Consider the following 17,526-nt stretch of genomic DNA (forward strand, 5'->3'; position numbering starts at 1 on the left):
CCCTGGCTGGGCTGGAGATGGTGACCCTCCTGCCTCAGCTTCCTAGAGTGCTGGGATTACAGATGTACATCACCATGTCTGGCTAATAGAATGTTTTTTACATGATTGAGGCTGAGACAGGAAGACAGCAAGTTTCATGCCAGCTTGGGCAACTTAGTGAGGCTCTGTCTCCAAATCAAAAAATTATATATATACATATGCCTGGGAATATACCTACCTCAGTGTGAAGACCCTGAGTTCAATCTTCAGTGCCACAAAAACAAACAGATAGACCAGTACATACTAAAGGATGGAGAATAAAAGTTTGTGGATAAGAGTTTAGATTGCAATTTGCAACTAACCTTGAAGAAACTACTATTTGTCACCCTGTAACAAAATACTAGGATGAATATCCACACTGACCTGAAGAGGGTTTGCAGATATGCCTCCTTTCCCACCTATGTATCTGCGCAAGGTTAGGTTAGAACAGCATAGCACAGCAGGCAGGTGGATGCAGAAACAGGTATGACAAATCAGCTGTCTTCTATTAAACTAGATGTTAGAGATTTGCATAAAAATGCAAATCAATGGTCATCATTTTATGAAATTTTCTTTAGTCTGGCACAGATAGTTATTTTTTAAGTAGAAAACTTGTGGCAACATGTAATAGGCTTATTCTTTTTAATGATTAAAAAATACATAGTTTTAAATTTTGCCAATTTGAATTTCCAATAAGGTAAATACTGACGAATGGGCAATACTGCTCATAAGTGAAAGCTCTTTGAGGTCCCTGTTAATTTTTTAATGTGCGAAGTCTCCGGACACACACACTTTGAGAACTGCTGCTGCTGGAGGACTTGGAAATTTTGACTATAGTAGCGAGGTCCACAGATGCAAATCAAGTGCTCACACCCTAAGGGTTATATGAGAAAACAAGAAAGTTGCTGGGTTAGAGAAAGCCTCGTGGCCGCCTTTCCCTTCCCTGCCTGGGGACAGGTCAGCCAGGGAACTGCTGAGCTTCCGTGTGGAGAATCATCTCAGGAGTTCTTTGTGAGGAGGCCTCTGCCCTTGGCCCCAAATGGAAGGATCAGAAATTGGGACAGCAGGCTCTAATTTTTGCTCTCCCTTTTATTGATGATATTATATTTCCAGAGAAGCCTGAATCTCTTCCTCAAAGAAAGAGAGAGAGAGATTGATTTTGCCAATTTGACTTTTACCAAAATAATGATTTGTAATACATTCAGCTATTTAAAGAGAAGATCCATTTTCAGAAGAATGAGGTGGTTGTAACACAGTTTAGGTGAAATCCGTGATGAAGAACCCTTTCTCATTTCATTTGCTGGCCGCATTGTTGAGTTAATCTTCAAAAAGCATATTGCTAAAAGAGGAAAGAAAAATTGGTGACTTAATTTCTAAATTAAAAACCTGTCATTTAAATGAATCACAATGAAAGGGTCTGATTTTCAGATGAAGTCCCCATCAGTGGCTTGCTGGCGTCCCTCCCAGCAGTCTCCAAGAAGACACCATGGCCCTGCAGGCTGGCATGATTCAGAGGCTAAAACATGAGGGGAAGTGCATGCTGGCCTCTGAAACAAGGTCATTCTGATTGAAGAGCTGATGTAGATCTAGAGGATCTGTTATCAGTGAATTAGCTGGAGAAATGCCAACACCAAGGAAAAATGTCAACGGATCGCTTGCTCTTGGGCATGTGTTTAAATGACCCAGAGACAAAATAGTCCTCTGTAATGTTTATAGTGTGGGTATGTGTGTGTTTCCACTTAATATCCCCATGATGCCCCTCTTACCCTGATACTTTCCCCACTCTATCGACTCAGCCTCCTTCTTTCTCTTTCTCTTTGTTTTTAATCATTTTTCTTTAATTAATTCCAATAGTCATGGGTTAAGTCAGAGTTCATATAATAATGTGACATGTTTAAGTTCCTAAGGGACTATCATGGCCGTCCCTTCTACCCAGCTCCCTGGTCCCCCCGCCTACTCTGCCATCTTGGCTAGGACACAGAGTGACTATTAGGTGCTACACTGGCTGATCTATCCTTTCTGAGTCATAAAATAGACTGGAAATAGCTGTTTAAAAGCAAAACTACCTGTACAAATGTAAAGTACTTTTCTAATAACTCTGTGAATTAACTGCTCTATTGCCTCATGATTACCTTTAGACATCTTCCTAATGTTGAAGAAATAGGACAAGAGTAAATGAGAATAAAACTATTTGCTTTCTCTTCAGTAAGCATCTATCCATCATTGGACTGTTTGCGAAAAAAAAAAAAAAATCTTCATACCAGGCTTCTACTTCAAAAAAAAAAAAAAACTCTAAACTTAAAATACAGTATGACAGAATGTCTTAAATAATAATTTTCTTTAAAAAATGTATTTTTGCTTTAGCTAATTGCAGTATTTTATTTTCAGGGCTATTCTAATAGAACATATTTTTATCATCAGTTTCAGGAGCAATTTTCTAATTTGAATGAAGTAGAACTGGAAGAATGTTTCAACTTCACTTTTAAGTAATGTTCAGATTTTATGCCTTTTTCGTGTGTGCTCTTCTGTAAGAATGTGAGTCTTCTGTGCCACTCCATGCATGCTCTTCACTGCTGGGTGTTTAGTGAATGCCAGGGCATATTACTCAAGTCCTACTCTTCAAAAATGAAGGCACCTAAGCAAGAAATGCCCTCCCTCGGGGGCTGTCACCTTGCCCAATTTTATGCCCCTTGTTGGGTTCAGCCCCAGTGCAGTGGCTGTTGCTGTGGAAAGTGCAAAGGCTCCCTTTCCCCAGGCCAGGGCTACAGAGCCATTGGAGCTCCAGAGCCCAAGCTTGCCCCACCCAGTCCAGCTTCCCTCCCCATCTCCGAGGTTCCCAGGAGCACTCCCCAATAAACCACTGCACCCAGACATCCATCTCAGAATCAGCTGCCCCAGGGACGTGCCAGGAACAGGCTAGTTTCAAGCGTTTATTCCCATTTTAGAGATTTCCTGAGCAAAACTGTAAAAATCTCCCTTAGAACTAGTTACTTTGCATGAAGCTAGAATTAGCTGGAAATTTCTTTATGGAAAAGCTCTCCCCAAACACACCTGCACCCCCTTCCTACAGACCTGTGCTCAGCCACTTCTATAATACCTTTAAAACAAAAACACTTATAAACCAGCTCTCCCTATTAGCAGAAAGGTAGGAACTTGCAGGGAAAAACAGGAGGGTCAAAGGCCACCCACACATTCCAAGAAAAAAATGCACAACTACCCAGACTTTTGGTCACAATTTTAGAAGCATACCAAACTCCCCCAAGAAGACTCCACTGACCCTAGTTTCAGAACCATTGTTCTATATAGGAATTCACAGTCTAAAGTCAGTTGTTCCAGTATAGGAAACAAAATGTTTTTTTTAAAAAAAAAATAGTATTTGAAAATGTGCTAATTCTTTTTCATGTAATTTCATCAATAGCTTTTAAATAACCAAATAACAGATTCAACTTACATTTTCGATAGCCACATTTGGTGTCTTGGAACTTGTCCCTTTTCGATATTTCCTCCTGACACAGTAGACGCTGACAAGAGTGACTATCAGCATCAGGACAAACACAGCCACGGTGGAAGAGACAGCAATGACAATGGTGTCTTGGGTGGAGCCTCTCTTCTCACACCTTTCTCCCATGTACCACCAGTCTTCCCCAGAGGGACACCTACATGTGGGAATGCGACTCAGTTATGTGTTGACTCTTAACTCTGGAAAGCTTCCCCATCAAAGGTGCTGATCACTTTAGTCGATTGGTCACCAATAAGTCACTGACATGTGGAACAATTTCACCTACTCTGTACAGGGGGGAGATGGTGACTGGCACATGAAGCCAAGGAGGGACAATGGAAAGGAAAAAAGGAATTCCTCCTAATCTGACCCTAAGACAGCAGCTCTGAGGAAAGGAAGGTAAGTAGCATAGGTAATAGGCAAAGTTTAGATCTCCACCTTCTAGCTTTACACACTGGCCCAAGTCTTCTCAGAACTTCAGTATCTTCATTTAGAAAAGAAGGACAGCCATACTTAAAAAGATGAGACTGTTGTAAAGACTGAACAAAATACATAACCCTTGAGGACTTTTTCAGGAAATTAGAATGTAATGTGCTAATTTTTCTTTCTTTTTTTTTTTTTGGTACTGGGTATCGAACTCGGGAACTTCCGCTTGAAAGGCAGGTGGCCGAACCACTGAGCTAAATCCTGGCCCATGTGCTAATTTTTCATAAATAATTTCATTGTCCTTATAGCTATCCAAAGTTCCAAATGGAGTGAAAAAAATATTCTAGCCAGTAATGGTGGTGCTTGCCTGTATCAGCACTCTGGGAAGCTGAGGCAGAAAAATCACAAGTTCAAGACTAGCCTGGGCAACAGAGCAACTTAATGAGAACCTGTCTCAAAATAAAAAGTAGTGGGGATGTAGCTCAATGCAAAGGCCCCATGTTCAATTCCTAGGACCACAAAAATAAATGAATATTCTGTGAGTGGCTTCAAGATGAGAACTTACTGGTTTCACTCATCTTAACTATCAGCAGTTAGCCCTACATATGACAATAAAGTTTCTAACAGAAAAACAGGGAGATCTCACCTAAGAGACTCATTACCTGCACTCAGCTTTGTCATCTTGGACAGTACAGATGCCACCATTTTCGCATGTGACACTTGAGCAGAGGTCACGGACACTGGAGGTCGGGGCTGGCTGAGATGATGTAGAATTCAGGTGAGATATGTCTAAGGAGGGCAAGAGGAGAGCAAGATGGAACTCAGATTTGCTTTAAAAGTCATGGATCTAAGCTTGTAAGAAAGGTAGATAATCTTGATGCCTGGCCCAGCAACATCTATAGGTGGTGAAATAAGAAACAGGCAAAGGGAAGGTGGGCCACACTTCTGGAGCTACACCTAAACTATATATTTGCCTGGGCTGGCAGAGCTCTGGAAGGCACAAGCCTTTAATACCAACCCTCTAAAGACAGATAAGGAAACCACAGCTCAAAAGTGTAAAGCAGTTAAGGACCTTGCTCAAGGTCATGGGTCTCTTGCTTGATGAAATAAGATGGCAGAGATTTGAAAGTAGATACTGAGAACCCTAACAGTGAACACCATGCTCTTTACATTGTTTTTTGTTGGTGCTGGTGTTGGTTCTGATCCAAAGAGGACCAAAGAGAGTTTATGAATATATGACTTTTTCCCAATCACATAACATGTTTTTTATCTAGATAAGAGTTATTTTTTAATACCTCTCCCGAAAAGTATCATCTAGATTTACTCTAATGGATACTATAGTCAAAATTCCATTGGTTTCAATTATACCATGTTGCATCATGACAAAGATTCTGACTTATTGAGATGCAAGTCACTCTTTAATAGTAGAGGAGTTAAAATCCTACCACATAAAACATGGAAATAAACACAGTTACTGGAAAACATATTTATTGGCTGCCACAGGTAAGAAATTTTTAAAAGCAACAGACTGAAGTTATTACTGTCAAGATATTTGAATGTACATGTATTTGCAGATATGCATATGTGTGTTTATATGTAGATAAAAAGACAGTCCATTCCTAGTTTAATTTCATGTGCTTGTGTAATATTTTTATTTCTAAAATCCTAGAGTATAATCCTAGGAAATATCAGTTATATTTTAACTTATTTATAAAGAAATTTTCCAGCCTAAAGGTTTCCAGTATTGTCCTATGTGGTAGTGACTAAATTCTTTCTCCTAGAACTTTCACTGTTTCCTATTAAATTATTTTCATATAATTAATGATTCAAGCCAAAAACCCTTACATATACCCATTTCCTCCCAAATCCTATAATATACCTAGCAATGAACCCTACAAGAACACACTAATCAGTCACCACAACCCAAAAAACTAGTTTATATACAACTCCTTTTTATCAGTAAGTGCATGCAGACACTGGTGAGAAGCTAGTGTGGACCAGAGTGGTACAGCTGCAGGCAGGTCCAGCCAGGGCCCTGCCCCAACCCTGGCCGCTTGGGCCCACAAGCCCCAGCCAAAGACTTGCTGGGAAAAGAGCTGCACAGGCACACAAGCAATAGCCAGAGGCCTTCCCCAACACCAGTGGTAAGTGCTCACAGACCCTAGCCAGAAGCCTGCCCAGACACCAACAACTGGAATGCTCAGCCCCCAGCTAAAGGCCTTCCCAGACAACAGCTACAGAGGAGGGCAGGCTCTAGCCAGAGGCATGCCTAGATACCATCCCAAATGTGCACAGGCTCCAGCCAGAACTCTGCCTGGACAACAGGACAGCTCAGGGATCCAGACAGCCACCACTCTGAACCCAGGAATTGGTGAACTGGTGAACAAAGAGAAAAGACCAATCTGTGGCTTGCTCAGAGTTGAAGACCACTGAGTGAGCAAAAAGTTGCCTCAACAAAGGTGAAGCAGGCTGCACCTGTTGAAATGAAAAGAAACGTAAACAAGTCTCAAAACCAGACTTCTACATCACCTAAGGCAACCACAAAGGTCAATGAGATGGAACAATCTGACACCCAACCACCTAGACTCCCTGAACTGACAAAAGAGGATCTGGAAAAAAATGAAATCAGAAACAATTTTTCATGTAACAGAGAAATTGTGCCCACAGTGCAAGACATGATTAATAAATCTAGAGCAGACACAGATTAAAAAAATAGGGGAGCTAAGGAATATGATGGAATCTTAACATAGGAAACAAATGGAATCCATGAAACAGATACAAACAGATTTCCGAGAGATTAAAAACTCCATTGAAAGTTTACACAGCAGAATGAGCCAATGTGAGGACAGAATTTCAGAGAGAGAAGATAGGATTGCAATTAGTGACCAGGAAAAAAAAATTTCTTAAAAATAGTAAGGGAGCATGAGAAATCACTCCAGCAGCTGCTAGATGATGCAAAGAAGAATAACAGAAGACTGATTGGAGTCAATGAAGAAACAGGAGAGAGTGCAGATGACTTTAAAAAAACTGTTCATAGAAGTAATGGCAGAAAACTTCCCAAGCAGGAGAAAAGAACTTGACATACAGATAAGTGAGGCATATAGGACTCCACCTAGCCTTCATCAAAAAAAAATCTACATATAGGCATATAACGGTTAGGATTCCAGAAACCCAACAGAAGAACAAAGTTCTACAAGCAGGGAGAGAAAAAAACAAATCACATGCAAAGGAAAGTCCATCAGAATCACAGCAGACTTCTCAACACAAACCCTCAAGGCAAGAAGAGCTTGGAGTGATGTATTCCAAGCCCTAAAGGGCATCCAACCCAGGGTACTAATGTACCCTGCAAAACTATCTTTAAAAATTGATGGAGAAATAAGATACTTTCATGACAAAGAGCACCTTAGGAACTACATGAATACCAAACCAGCACTCCAAAAAATTTTAAATAATATCCTAGGAAAAGACAACAGGATCACAATCCCAGGAAGCACAGCAGAATGAATCCATCAGGCACGACAAGAAATTAAATACAAAGGGGGAGAATCCAACATAAAGAAAAAGTCATGACAAGGATGAGTCAATATATATCAGTTATAACCATCAATGTTAATGGTCTCAATTCACCAGTCAAAAGAAATAGACTGGCAGAATGGGTCAAGATGCAAGATCCAAGAAGCAAGATCTTGCTGCATACAAGAGACACTCTTAACTCAAAAAGAAACTCATAGACTGGAAGTTAAAGGGTGGAAAACAATACTCCATGCAACAGGAACCTGAAAAAAAGCAGGAGTGGGTATCCTATTTGCAAATCAAATAGATTTCAAATGAACACTGATTAAGAGGGACAAAGAAGGGCACTACATCCTTGTAAAGGGAACAATCCAAGATGAAGAGATGACAATCATAAATATATATGCACCAAATACTAGTGCATCCAATTATATATAACAAATACTAATAGATATGAAAAATTAAGTAAGCACTAATACAAGAGTAGTAGGGGACCTCAATACCCCACTGTTACAAAGAGATAGATCAACAAGACAGAAAATAAACAACAAAGTATTAGAACTCAAGCAAACTCTTGAACAAATGAACCTAACAGATGTTTACAGACTGTTCCACCCCACAAAATCAGAATACACATCCTTTTCAGCTGCATACGGTTGTTCTCTAAAATACACAACATACTCACTCAAAGAACATGTTTAAGTAAGTGCAAAGGAATTGACATTATCCCTTGTATATTGTCAGACCATAGTGCAATGAAATTGGAGATCAATAGCAAAAGAAACCGCAAAAATTTCATAAACACATGGACATTGAACAACACACTTCTGAATAACCAATGGGTCACAGACAAAATGAAAGAAGAAATCAGTTTCTACAGTTAAATGACAATGTCAATACAAAATACAGGATTCTATGGGACACAATGAAAACAGTCTTATGAGGGAAATTCATAGCACTGAATACTCATATTAGGAAAACAGAGAGCTCAAATAAACAACCTGATGCAGAACCTCAAGCTTCTAGAAAAAGAAGAGCAGGACACACCCAAAGCTCATACAAGGGAGGAAATTATAAAGATCAGAGCAGAAATCAATTCAATGGAGACTCAGAGAACAATACCAAAAAATGAACAAAGCAAAGAGTTGGTTCTTCGAAAGAATAAAGAAAATTGACAAACCCTTGGCTAAACTTATCAAAAAAAGGAAAGAAAAGACCCAAATCTATGCAATTATGAATAAAAAGGATGAAATTACAAAGGACCCAGCAGAAATCCAGAGGATCACCAATACCTACTTCGAGAAACTATATGCCAATAAGATGGAAAATACAGAAGAAATGGACAGATTCCTAGATATGTATGAACTACCAAAGTTTAACAAAGAAGACCTAAAAATTCTAAACAACCCAATATCAATCAATGAACTTGAAAACATAATTAAAAACTTACCAACTAAGAAAAGTCCAGGTCCTAATGGCTTCACTGCTGAATACTACAAGACATTTAGAGATGAAATACTGCCACTACGGTTTAAATTCTTCAGTGAAGTTCAAAGGGAAGCAATACTCCCCAAATTCATTCCTGGAAGCAAGCATCACCTTGATCCCAAAAGCGGAGAAAGACCCAACCAAAAAAGAGAACTATAGCCCAATCTCACCAATGAACATAGATGCAAAAATCCTTACTAAAATACTGGCAAATTGAATGCAGAAGATCATCATGAAGATCATACACCCTGACCAAGTGGAATTCATCCCAGGGATGCAGGGATGGTTCAACATACACAAATCAATCAGTGTAATACACTCTATCAATAGAGTCAAGGACAAAAACCATATGATCATCTCAGTAGATGCAGAAAAGGCATTTGACAAAATCCAACATGCATTTATGATTAAAAACCCACAAAAACTTGGAATAGACGGTCTCTACCTAAAATCCTTCACACTAAAAATCTACTAAAATCAGGAACAAGACAAGGAATTATAATTTTGGAAACATTAGCCAAGGCAATTGGACAAGAGAAAGAAATAAAAGGAATAAAGATAGGAAATGAAGAAGTCAAATTGTCATTATTTGCAGATGACATGATACTCTATATAGAAGACCCCAAGGACACCATGAAAAGTCTTCTAGACTTAAAAACCAAATTCAGTAGAGTTTCTGGATACAAGGTCAACACACAAAAATCAATAGCTTTCCTCTACACAAACAACAGACTCACTGAGACAGAAATAGGGCAAACAATTCCTTTCACAATAGCATCCAAAAAACTGAAATACCTAGGAATCAACCTAACAAAAGAAACCAAATACCTCTGCTCTGACAACTATAACACTGTGAAAAAAGAGATCAAAGAGGATATCAGAAAATGGAAAGACATCCCTTGTTCCTGGGTAGGAAGGATCAATATAGTGAAAATGGCCACACTTCCAAAACTGCTATATAGATTCAGTGCCATCCCAATTGAAATTCTGGCAGCATACTTCACAGACCTTGAGAAAACAATCCAAAAATTGATTTGGAACCAGAAAAGACCTAGAATAGCAAAGGCAATTCTAGGCAACAAAGACAAGCTAGGGGGTATCATAATCCCTGGCTCAAAACTATACTACAAAGCTACTGTGATAAAAATAGCATCATACTGGCAAACAAACAGACCCAAGGACCAATGGAACAGATTAGAAGATGCTGAAACAATTCCAGACACACTCAGCCATCTCATCTTTGACAAAAGAGCCAAACACCCTCACTGAAGGAAAGATAGCCTCTTTAATAAATGGTGCTGGGAAAATTGGGTTTCAACTTGCTAAAGATTAAAACTAGACCTATATCCATGTGAAATAGGAAGAAAAGGGGCAAAGGGGAAGGAAGTGGGAGGGCTAAGGGAAAGGATAGAAGGGAATGGGATTAATATGAGAAAATGGAAAAATAGGAACAAAATCTTTGTAAATAGGGAGGGCTGGAGGGGTTGAAGGGAGGGCTGGGCAAGGGTGAAAAACAAGAACCAAGAGAGACTATGTAAAGGTGCAAATTTCCAATGATGAATGTCATTATGTTGTATACCTAAAATGTACCAATTATTAGAAGGAATAATCAATAATGTAAAATAGGAAGAAAAGGTCCAAAGAGGTAGGGGTAGTGGGAGGCACAGGGGAAAGGAAAGAAGGGAAAGGAAAACATGATGAGAAATGGAAAAAATGGAAATAAAGTCTTTGTAAATAGGGAAGGGTGGAGGGCGTGAAGGGGGCGCTAGGAATGGGGAAAAAATAAGAACCAAGATGCATTATGTAAAGGTACAATTCCCAATGAGAAATGTAATTGTGTTGTATACCTACAATGTACCAATAAAAGAATTTAATACAAAAAAAAACTAGATCTATATCTCTCACCATGCACTAAACTAAAATCAAAATGGATTAAAGATCTAAATATTAAAACAGAAACACTAAACTGGCTGGAAGAGAGGTTAGGTAGAACTCTTGAAGACTTTGGTGTAGGAAAAGATTTCATGAACAAAACCTCAGTTGCCTGTGAACTAGCAGAAACAATCAACAAGTGAGATCTCTTCTTATTAAAAAGCTTCTGCACAGCAAAAGAAACCACCAACAGTGTGAAGAGACAACCCATAATGTGGGAAAAAATTTCTTCCAGCTTTTCCTCAGAGAAAGGTCTACTATCTAGAATCTATAAAGAACTTAAAAAAATCAGACCTCCCAAATTTAAAGATCCAATCCAAAAATGGGCATCTGAAATGAACAAACATTTCTCAGACAAAGAAGTAGAAATAGCAAATAAACACATGAAAAAATGTTCAACATTACTGGTTATTTAACAGATGCAGATGAAAACAATGCTGAGATTCCACCTCACCCCAGAAAGAATGGCTGCTAACATGAAATCAACCAATAACAAATGCTGGCAGGGCTGTGGGAAAAAAGGAACCCTTCTGCATGGTGCAACCACTGTGGAAATCAGTATGGAGATACTTCAAAGAACTAGCACTAGAGGTCCCATTTGACCTAGCTATTCCCCTCCTGGGTATCTTCCCCAAAGAATTAAAGAATCATACCACAGTGATATATGTGCACCCATGTTTATAGCAGCACAGTTTGCAATAGCTAAAACATGGAAACAGCCCTATTGCCATCAACTGGAGACTGAATAAAGAAAATGTGTGTTGTTGTTGTTTTTTTAAATAAAATGGAGTACTACTCAGTCCTCCAAAAGAGTCCTCCAAAGAATGAGAAATTAGAGGCATTTATAGCTAAATGGATGCACATTGAGACCATACTCTTAAGTGAAATAAAAGGACACACATGTGTAAATACTGAAAGTCTCTCTGGTATGAGAAACTGAAAGTGTAAATATGGATCAAAAGGTATAATAGATAATGTGAAATAGGAAGAAAAGGTAAAGTGGAAGGGGAAGTGAGAAGGGTAGGAGAAAGGAAAGAGGGGAATGGAATTGATATGAGAAAATGAAAAAATGGAAACAAAGTCTGTAAATAAGGAGAGATGGAGGGGTTGAAGGGAGGGCAGGGGAAGGGGGAAAAAATAAGAATCAAGATATATCATGTAAAGGTACAAATCTCCAATGATGAATGTCATTATATTGTATACCTAAAATGTACCAATAAAATTTTTTTAAAACTACTTTTATTTACATACCTTCCACTGTTAATAAGATGTAAACATCATTTCCTTTTATAAAGTCTCTGCTTTTGATCCTCTTTTCAGTTATAAAGACACTGGTTCCATAACCTCCACCTCTGCTAAACTGGGTTCCATTAGGGAAAAAAGCCAATTTTCCCACTTTGGAAGGGTTGTCCCAAAAATAGTTTCCATTATCTGAAAAAGCAATTTATATTAATGGATTGTGTTTAGCATCATCATAGCTTTCGGTGGTAGGAAAGAGCAGGCAATGTTAAACACAATTAGGATGGAGCTCAAAATAATTAAATGATGCTATTGACCTGTGATGCATTCCCTGGCAAATCACTAAATCACTGGAGCTTTTTCATTTATACTGTCCCAAAGGAAATGAGATTGCCCGGCAGGGAGGACCAGATTTACATTATGACTGAAGCAGTACCAAAATTCCTTAGGTGAGGATATCATATCTGTACTTATTAGTACAGACACTTCTTTCTGTTAGAATCATGCCTTAGTGGCCTTCTGAATTACAGATAGTCCTTTTAACTGAGTTAAAACAATATATTGCAAAAGAGAGTTTTTAATATTAACATAAAGCAATTTATTTCATTAACTGAACTATTCAAACTGAGCAAAGTCCTTCAGGAGTGGAAGATTTTAGAAACACTGCTTCTGGAAAAGAGTAACAACCCACCTGACCCTGAGCCCTTTTTATTTTTTGTACTGGAGATTGAACTCAGGACCTTGTGCTTGTGAGGCAGGTGCTGTACCACTGAGCTAAATCCTCAGCCCTACCCTGAGCCATTTTCCATGTTGTTGAGAGACTGAAATTTTGAAAAGAGTGAAAAAAGTCTAAATCCCTAAAATTCTCTTTCTGAGTGTTTTTTTCTATCAGATTAAGTCACTTTTTTTCTATGTTACTTTGGTCCATCTTTTCATTTATAAAATTCACATTTGGCAATAGTGCTCAGCTTGCCATAATTTATATTTTCCTTTATTGGGTGGCCAGAGACAAAGCATTATTAAAATTAGAAGTGCTCTTATTGCCTGTTGGGCCCTTCTCCTTTCTGAGACTGGAAAGGTATGGAATGATGCCACCACTAGTAAATCTTCCAGAACACTTTAATAAGAAGTTGTAATCGATTGGTACACTTTTCCTACCAACACTCCAGTATACCTGCACAACACCTTCCTTCTGATCAAAAACCACTCCTATTCCAAGAGCAGAATTGTGTCTGACAGTCCCAGTGGCAGGATTACTGAACATATGGGCTAGGAGAACTGAGCATCTGAGGGACTGTCCATACTGGGCCCTTCCAAAATCCTTCCATAGTTGCTCTGTATTAATTCTCATAACAAATCTGTAGGATTATTGTTACTGCCCTGGTTTTGCAGCTGAGAACAGTAGATTCCAAGAGATTATTTCCTGAGGGTCATACAGCTGATGAGAAGCAGCCATGGACTTGAGCCCAGGTATGCCAGGGCTCAACACTCCTTGCAAAACACTGGAAATTCAGGGATGGTCATTAATTCTCAGGAATACAGCCACTAGCGTCTCTACTTGTCAGAGTCCTTGCTGCCATTCCTAACAGTCACCTACTTGGAGACTTTCTCCTCAGCTGTTGAAACCTTTTCCCTAAATATCTTCCATTCTTAAGATTCAAAACTCAAAATGTCCTAAGTAACCAACTGTGCAATCTCTCCCTCCCAAATCTGTCCCTCCTACAATGATCGTGTATTTGCATTAAAGAAAATGAGTCACAAACCGGTGGTCATAAATGGGTCTGTAGTTATACTCCGCTGGTTGGACATACGCTGTCGAATGTCAGGATTTTGATCCAAGAGTGTCATTGTGGCTTGTTGCCAAGGACATGGCCACTGTAATTGATCATCATTGGCTCCAGAGATCAAGTGGAAATATATCCCTACATTAGGCAAAGATTGTAGATTCAAGTAAATCTGGAAAGCATAACCTTTAGGAGAATAGAATGGAGGGCTATATAGACTTGCATTTGGAGTGTCAAAGATCTGTGTGAAGTTCCTTATATGCCAAATATGATGAGGGCACTGTGTTTCTGAAAGATTGATGTCATCAATAGACAGACCACCCGATGATGCACCAGCTCCTCGGAGTCCTTCAAACACCACTCTAGATTTGCTGGTCACTTGCAATGTTACGTAGTAAAGTTGCCAGCTCCCAGTGGGTATTTCTGCAAAAAAAAAAAGAGTCATTATTTCAAAGAAGATGAAGAATTATGCCATGGACAAATCAACCTTAGAGTTCCAATCTTCATAGATATATGATCATCCCAGAGCTACTGATTCCTACAGGTCTGAGGTATGGTTTTCTCACTTTTCAGCCCAGGATCATTTACCTCAAGATATTTTTGCAATGTCAGACTGTTCTCTGGATTATCTGAATGATGACATAGTTGTTTCTCAGACAGTTCACCCTTTCCCAGAGATGGTTATTCTTGATTGTCAACTTGATTGGCTTGAGAGACATCTAGGAAATTAGAAAAGCACACTTCTGGCTGTGTCTGGATGGATTAGGGGAGAGTGACCTTGAGGGCAGTGTCTCGTCCCTGGCCTCTTCCTCTCTGGCTCTTTCCTCTCCCTTTTCTTTCTAGCTGCCATGAGGTGGGCAGCTTTCCTCCACCATGCCCTTCTGCCATGATGCTCCTGCTTTAGAGCCAGCCAACCATGGACTGAACCTCATGAGCCAAAAGAAACCTGTTCTCCTTTAAGTGGCAAGTGTCAGGCATTTTTGTCCCAGCAACAGAAAGGTGACTCATTCAGGGAGTGAGTGAGTGAGTGATCAGGAGCATGTAGCTTATGAGCACTCTCTTCTCCATTTACGAGCTCTCTGCCATTCTACATTAGTTACCAGTCTAGCAAGCCCATTGTTCATGATTCTGTGATATTCAGGAAAAATTTCCTTTAATTTGCCTATGGATTGACTTTCTTCATATGCACCATTTTTAGTCAACTTTTTAGCAGTACTAAATGGGGACTAACCAAACCTCAGAAGACTTCCATTCTACTATTTAGTTCTTAGATCACTTACTAGTGACTCAACACTCTAAGTATCTGTCTGATATTTGCTGTCATCTCTTTTTTCCCAACCTGTACCTGCTTCTCAACTATTCTCCTAGACCAGTGGTGTCAAACCTATGGCACTTAAGCCACAGTGGCTGTTTGGATCGTTAAAAGCTCTAAACAGTTCGCCATTACTGTTGTAGACCCTTTGCTGGCAGCACACAATATGCCATTTTGCATTATCTTCTTGAATCACATATTTCAATAAGAAGCAGTACATTAAAAATCTTCAGAGGCCTCCAGATAGACAATGGGTGAGGAATTTATGTCAAACTAGTAGTTAACACAAAGACCTGAGGGCCGGGGATTTAGCTCAGTGGTTCCGGCGCCTGCCTTGCAAGCACAAGTTCCTGAGTTCGATCCCCAGTACCAAAAAAAAAAAAAAAAACCACACAAAGACCTGAAACTTAAATGTATTAGTACTTAAGGAGACATTCTGGGCTCCTAAGCAAGTCTTTTAAGTGCCTTTGTGTTATTGTCTATCCATACTATACCTACAGGTTGCTAATGGGAAGATCTCCCTTCTAAGCCTGGGTAATTTTATATAAAATGATTAATATTTCTATTTATATACATATTAACTCACGATAAATTGTATTAAAAGGAGACTTTTATATAAGGCTTTCATATCCATAATACATAATTATGTTATATAGAACTTCATCGATAAAATGTATGCATGATATGTGCACATTCTTCATGAGATCAAGAACTTCATTATTCACAGGTGTTCACAAAGAAAAATAGCATCTGCATTTCAGATTGTTTCTCCTTGTTAAACAGAAGGAAAATGGCATGCCATAGCACCATGTGGATCCATTTTATAACAGATTTTTCTCAGTCCATCAAACCAAGAGGTCAAGATGCAGAGCAGGGAGTCATCTGTCACCAGCTCATATCCCTCTTTTCTCCAGGGATTCCTCCTAGCCATCTGCTTTACTAGGCGGTCAGCTTGGCCCACCTCTCTGATACCTGATTGGTATAAGGACAAGCACCCACTCCCTGCTCAGGAATGGCTCTCATAGGTACATTTAGTGCAAGGCATAACAATCAGAGTCCTTCATTCAAAGCTAGAAATTAGAGAAAAAGTCCATTTCCAGTGGCACATTTGATAAGAAATAAGGTGGGGAGCAAAAAAGCCAAAGTACTAGTCCATGGACAAGGGCATGCTGAGATGAAAGGAGAGATCTCTGACAGTGTTCAGGTATAGGTCCTGTCCCTCCTTGCCCATTCTTTAGTTTAGTCACATTGAGATAGTAGCCCTTCCTGTTTGCCTAAGCTAGTCCTCATATTTTTACTGCTTACCAAAAACGGAACTCCACAATTTCAGAGACTGAGCTACATTTCTTAACAGAGTATCACATAATATAGCATGCAAAGGACCCTCATTTTAGCTTCTTTTACAGAAGCATCAAGTTCTATTCAAAAAACAATCGATAGCTTCTGCTCTGTTTTAAATGGCTGTGTTAAGTAAAGAGATTGTCTTTCTCTGAACCCAAACAATAAGGGTGTTGATGTTTTACCTTTGATTTCTTTCACAAGGGTTAATTTACCATCCAAATCGTTGACAGAGTACTCCCTCACATAAATGTTCAGTTGGTCAGTTCCACTTCCACTGTCGTACAAATAAAACTCCAAGCACTGAAATCCTCGTTTAGGGTAAAATATTCTACTTTCCAGCACTGCTGTGCCACCCACATTTACAGACTGACTGTCAAAATGCATGAAGAAACCGGAGCCTATAAAGAGGACAAAAGCAGAATTGAGAGAGAAGAGACACTGGGTGGAGGAATGTGTGTTTGTTAAGAGTAGCGGGAGATCCTTTCCACATGGTTTAACGAATGTCAACCTATAAATCATGAAAACTTCAGGAGCCTAAGCTATAACTCTAGCACTTGGAACAGCTAACTGATAGACAGAATAAAACTCAAAAGCATAACTTCTAAAACATTTAATTAGAAGAGTAGGAGTTTGTTTGTGGGCACTGGTCTTTGCTTATCTTCATTTACCATGAGCTGTAAAGACACAACAAGCTTAAATTCAAATGCTAATTTAGAAAAAAAATCCAATGTGAGGTTTCAAGTCCTGTCTTAGCCCCAGGACCAAACGGTAGATTCTGCAATGAGCACCTGTCAAGCATCCACATCGGGCCTAGCTCCAAGTGGGAACAGCTGCCATCGGGAAGACACCACAGAGAGTTGTGCCCACTCTGAAAATATGAAAAGGGGAATGGCGATTAAGACTAAAGGAGAGCTTGAAACACGTGAAGAGTCTGTGTGTCCCCACGCTAATTTAAGGTGCAGCTGTAAGTACTT

General features: G+C 39.3%; 1 protein-coding gene across 2 annotated transcripts in view; it reads right to left on the reverse strand.

Annotated features, from left to right (window-relative positions):
• Window positions 1-1,089: 1,089 nt before the first annotated feature.
• Window positions 1,090-17,526, reverse strand: part of Mep1b (meprin A subunit beta) — a 40,161-nt gene continuing 23,724 nt past the window's right edge. For both annotated transcript variants that reach the window (XM_004853107.3, XM_087193688.1), the window contains 6 exons: window positions 16,735-16,950; window positions 13,879-14,322; window positions 12,128-12,307; window positions 4,606-4,732; window positions 3,470-3,674; window positions 1,090-1,357 (listed from right to left, as the gene is read on the reverse strand). In XM_004853107.3, the coding sequence (XP_004853164.1) occupies window positions 1,343-1,357; window positions 3,470-3,674; window positions 4,606-4,732; window positions 12,128-12,307; window positions 13,879-14,322; window positions 16,735-16,950 (1,187 nt within the window). In that variant the 3' untranslated portion in view covers window positions 1,090-1,342. The remainder of the gene's footprint in view (window positions 1,358-3,469; window positions 3,675-4,605; window positions 4,733-12,127; window positions 12,308-13,878; window positions 14,323-16,734; window positions 16,951-17,526) is intronic.

The sequence above is a fragment of the Heterocephalus glaber genome, unplaced genomic scaffold (assembly GCF_053883595.1).
Source record: "Heterocephalus glaber isolate CG9 unplaced genomic scaffold, H.glaber_assembly_v1.0 deba00000331, whole genome shotgun sequence".
Classification (NCBI taxonomy): domain Eukaryota; kingdom Metazoa; phylum Chordata; class Mammalia; order Rodentia; family Bathyergidae; genus Heterocephalus; species Heterocephalus glaber.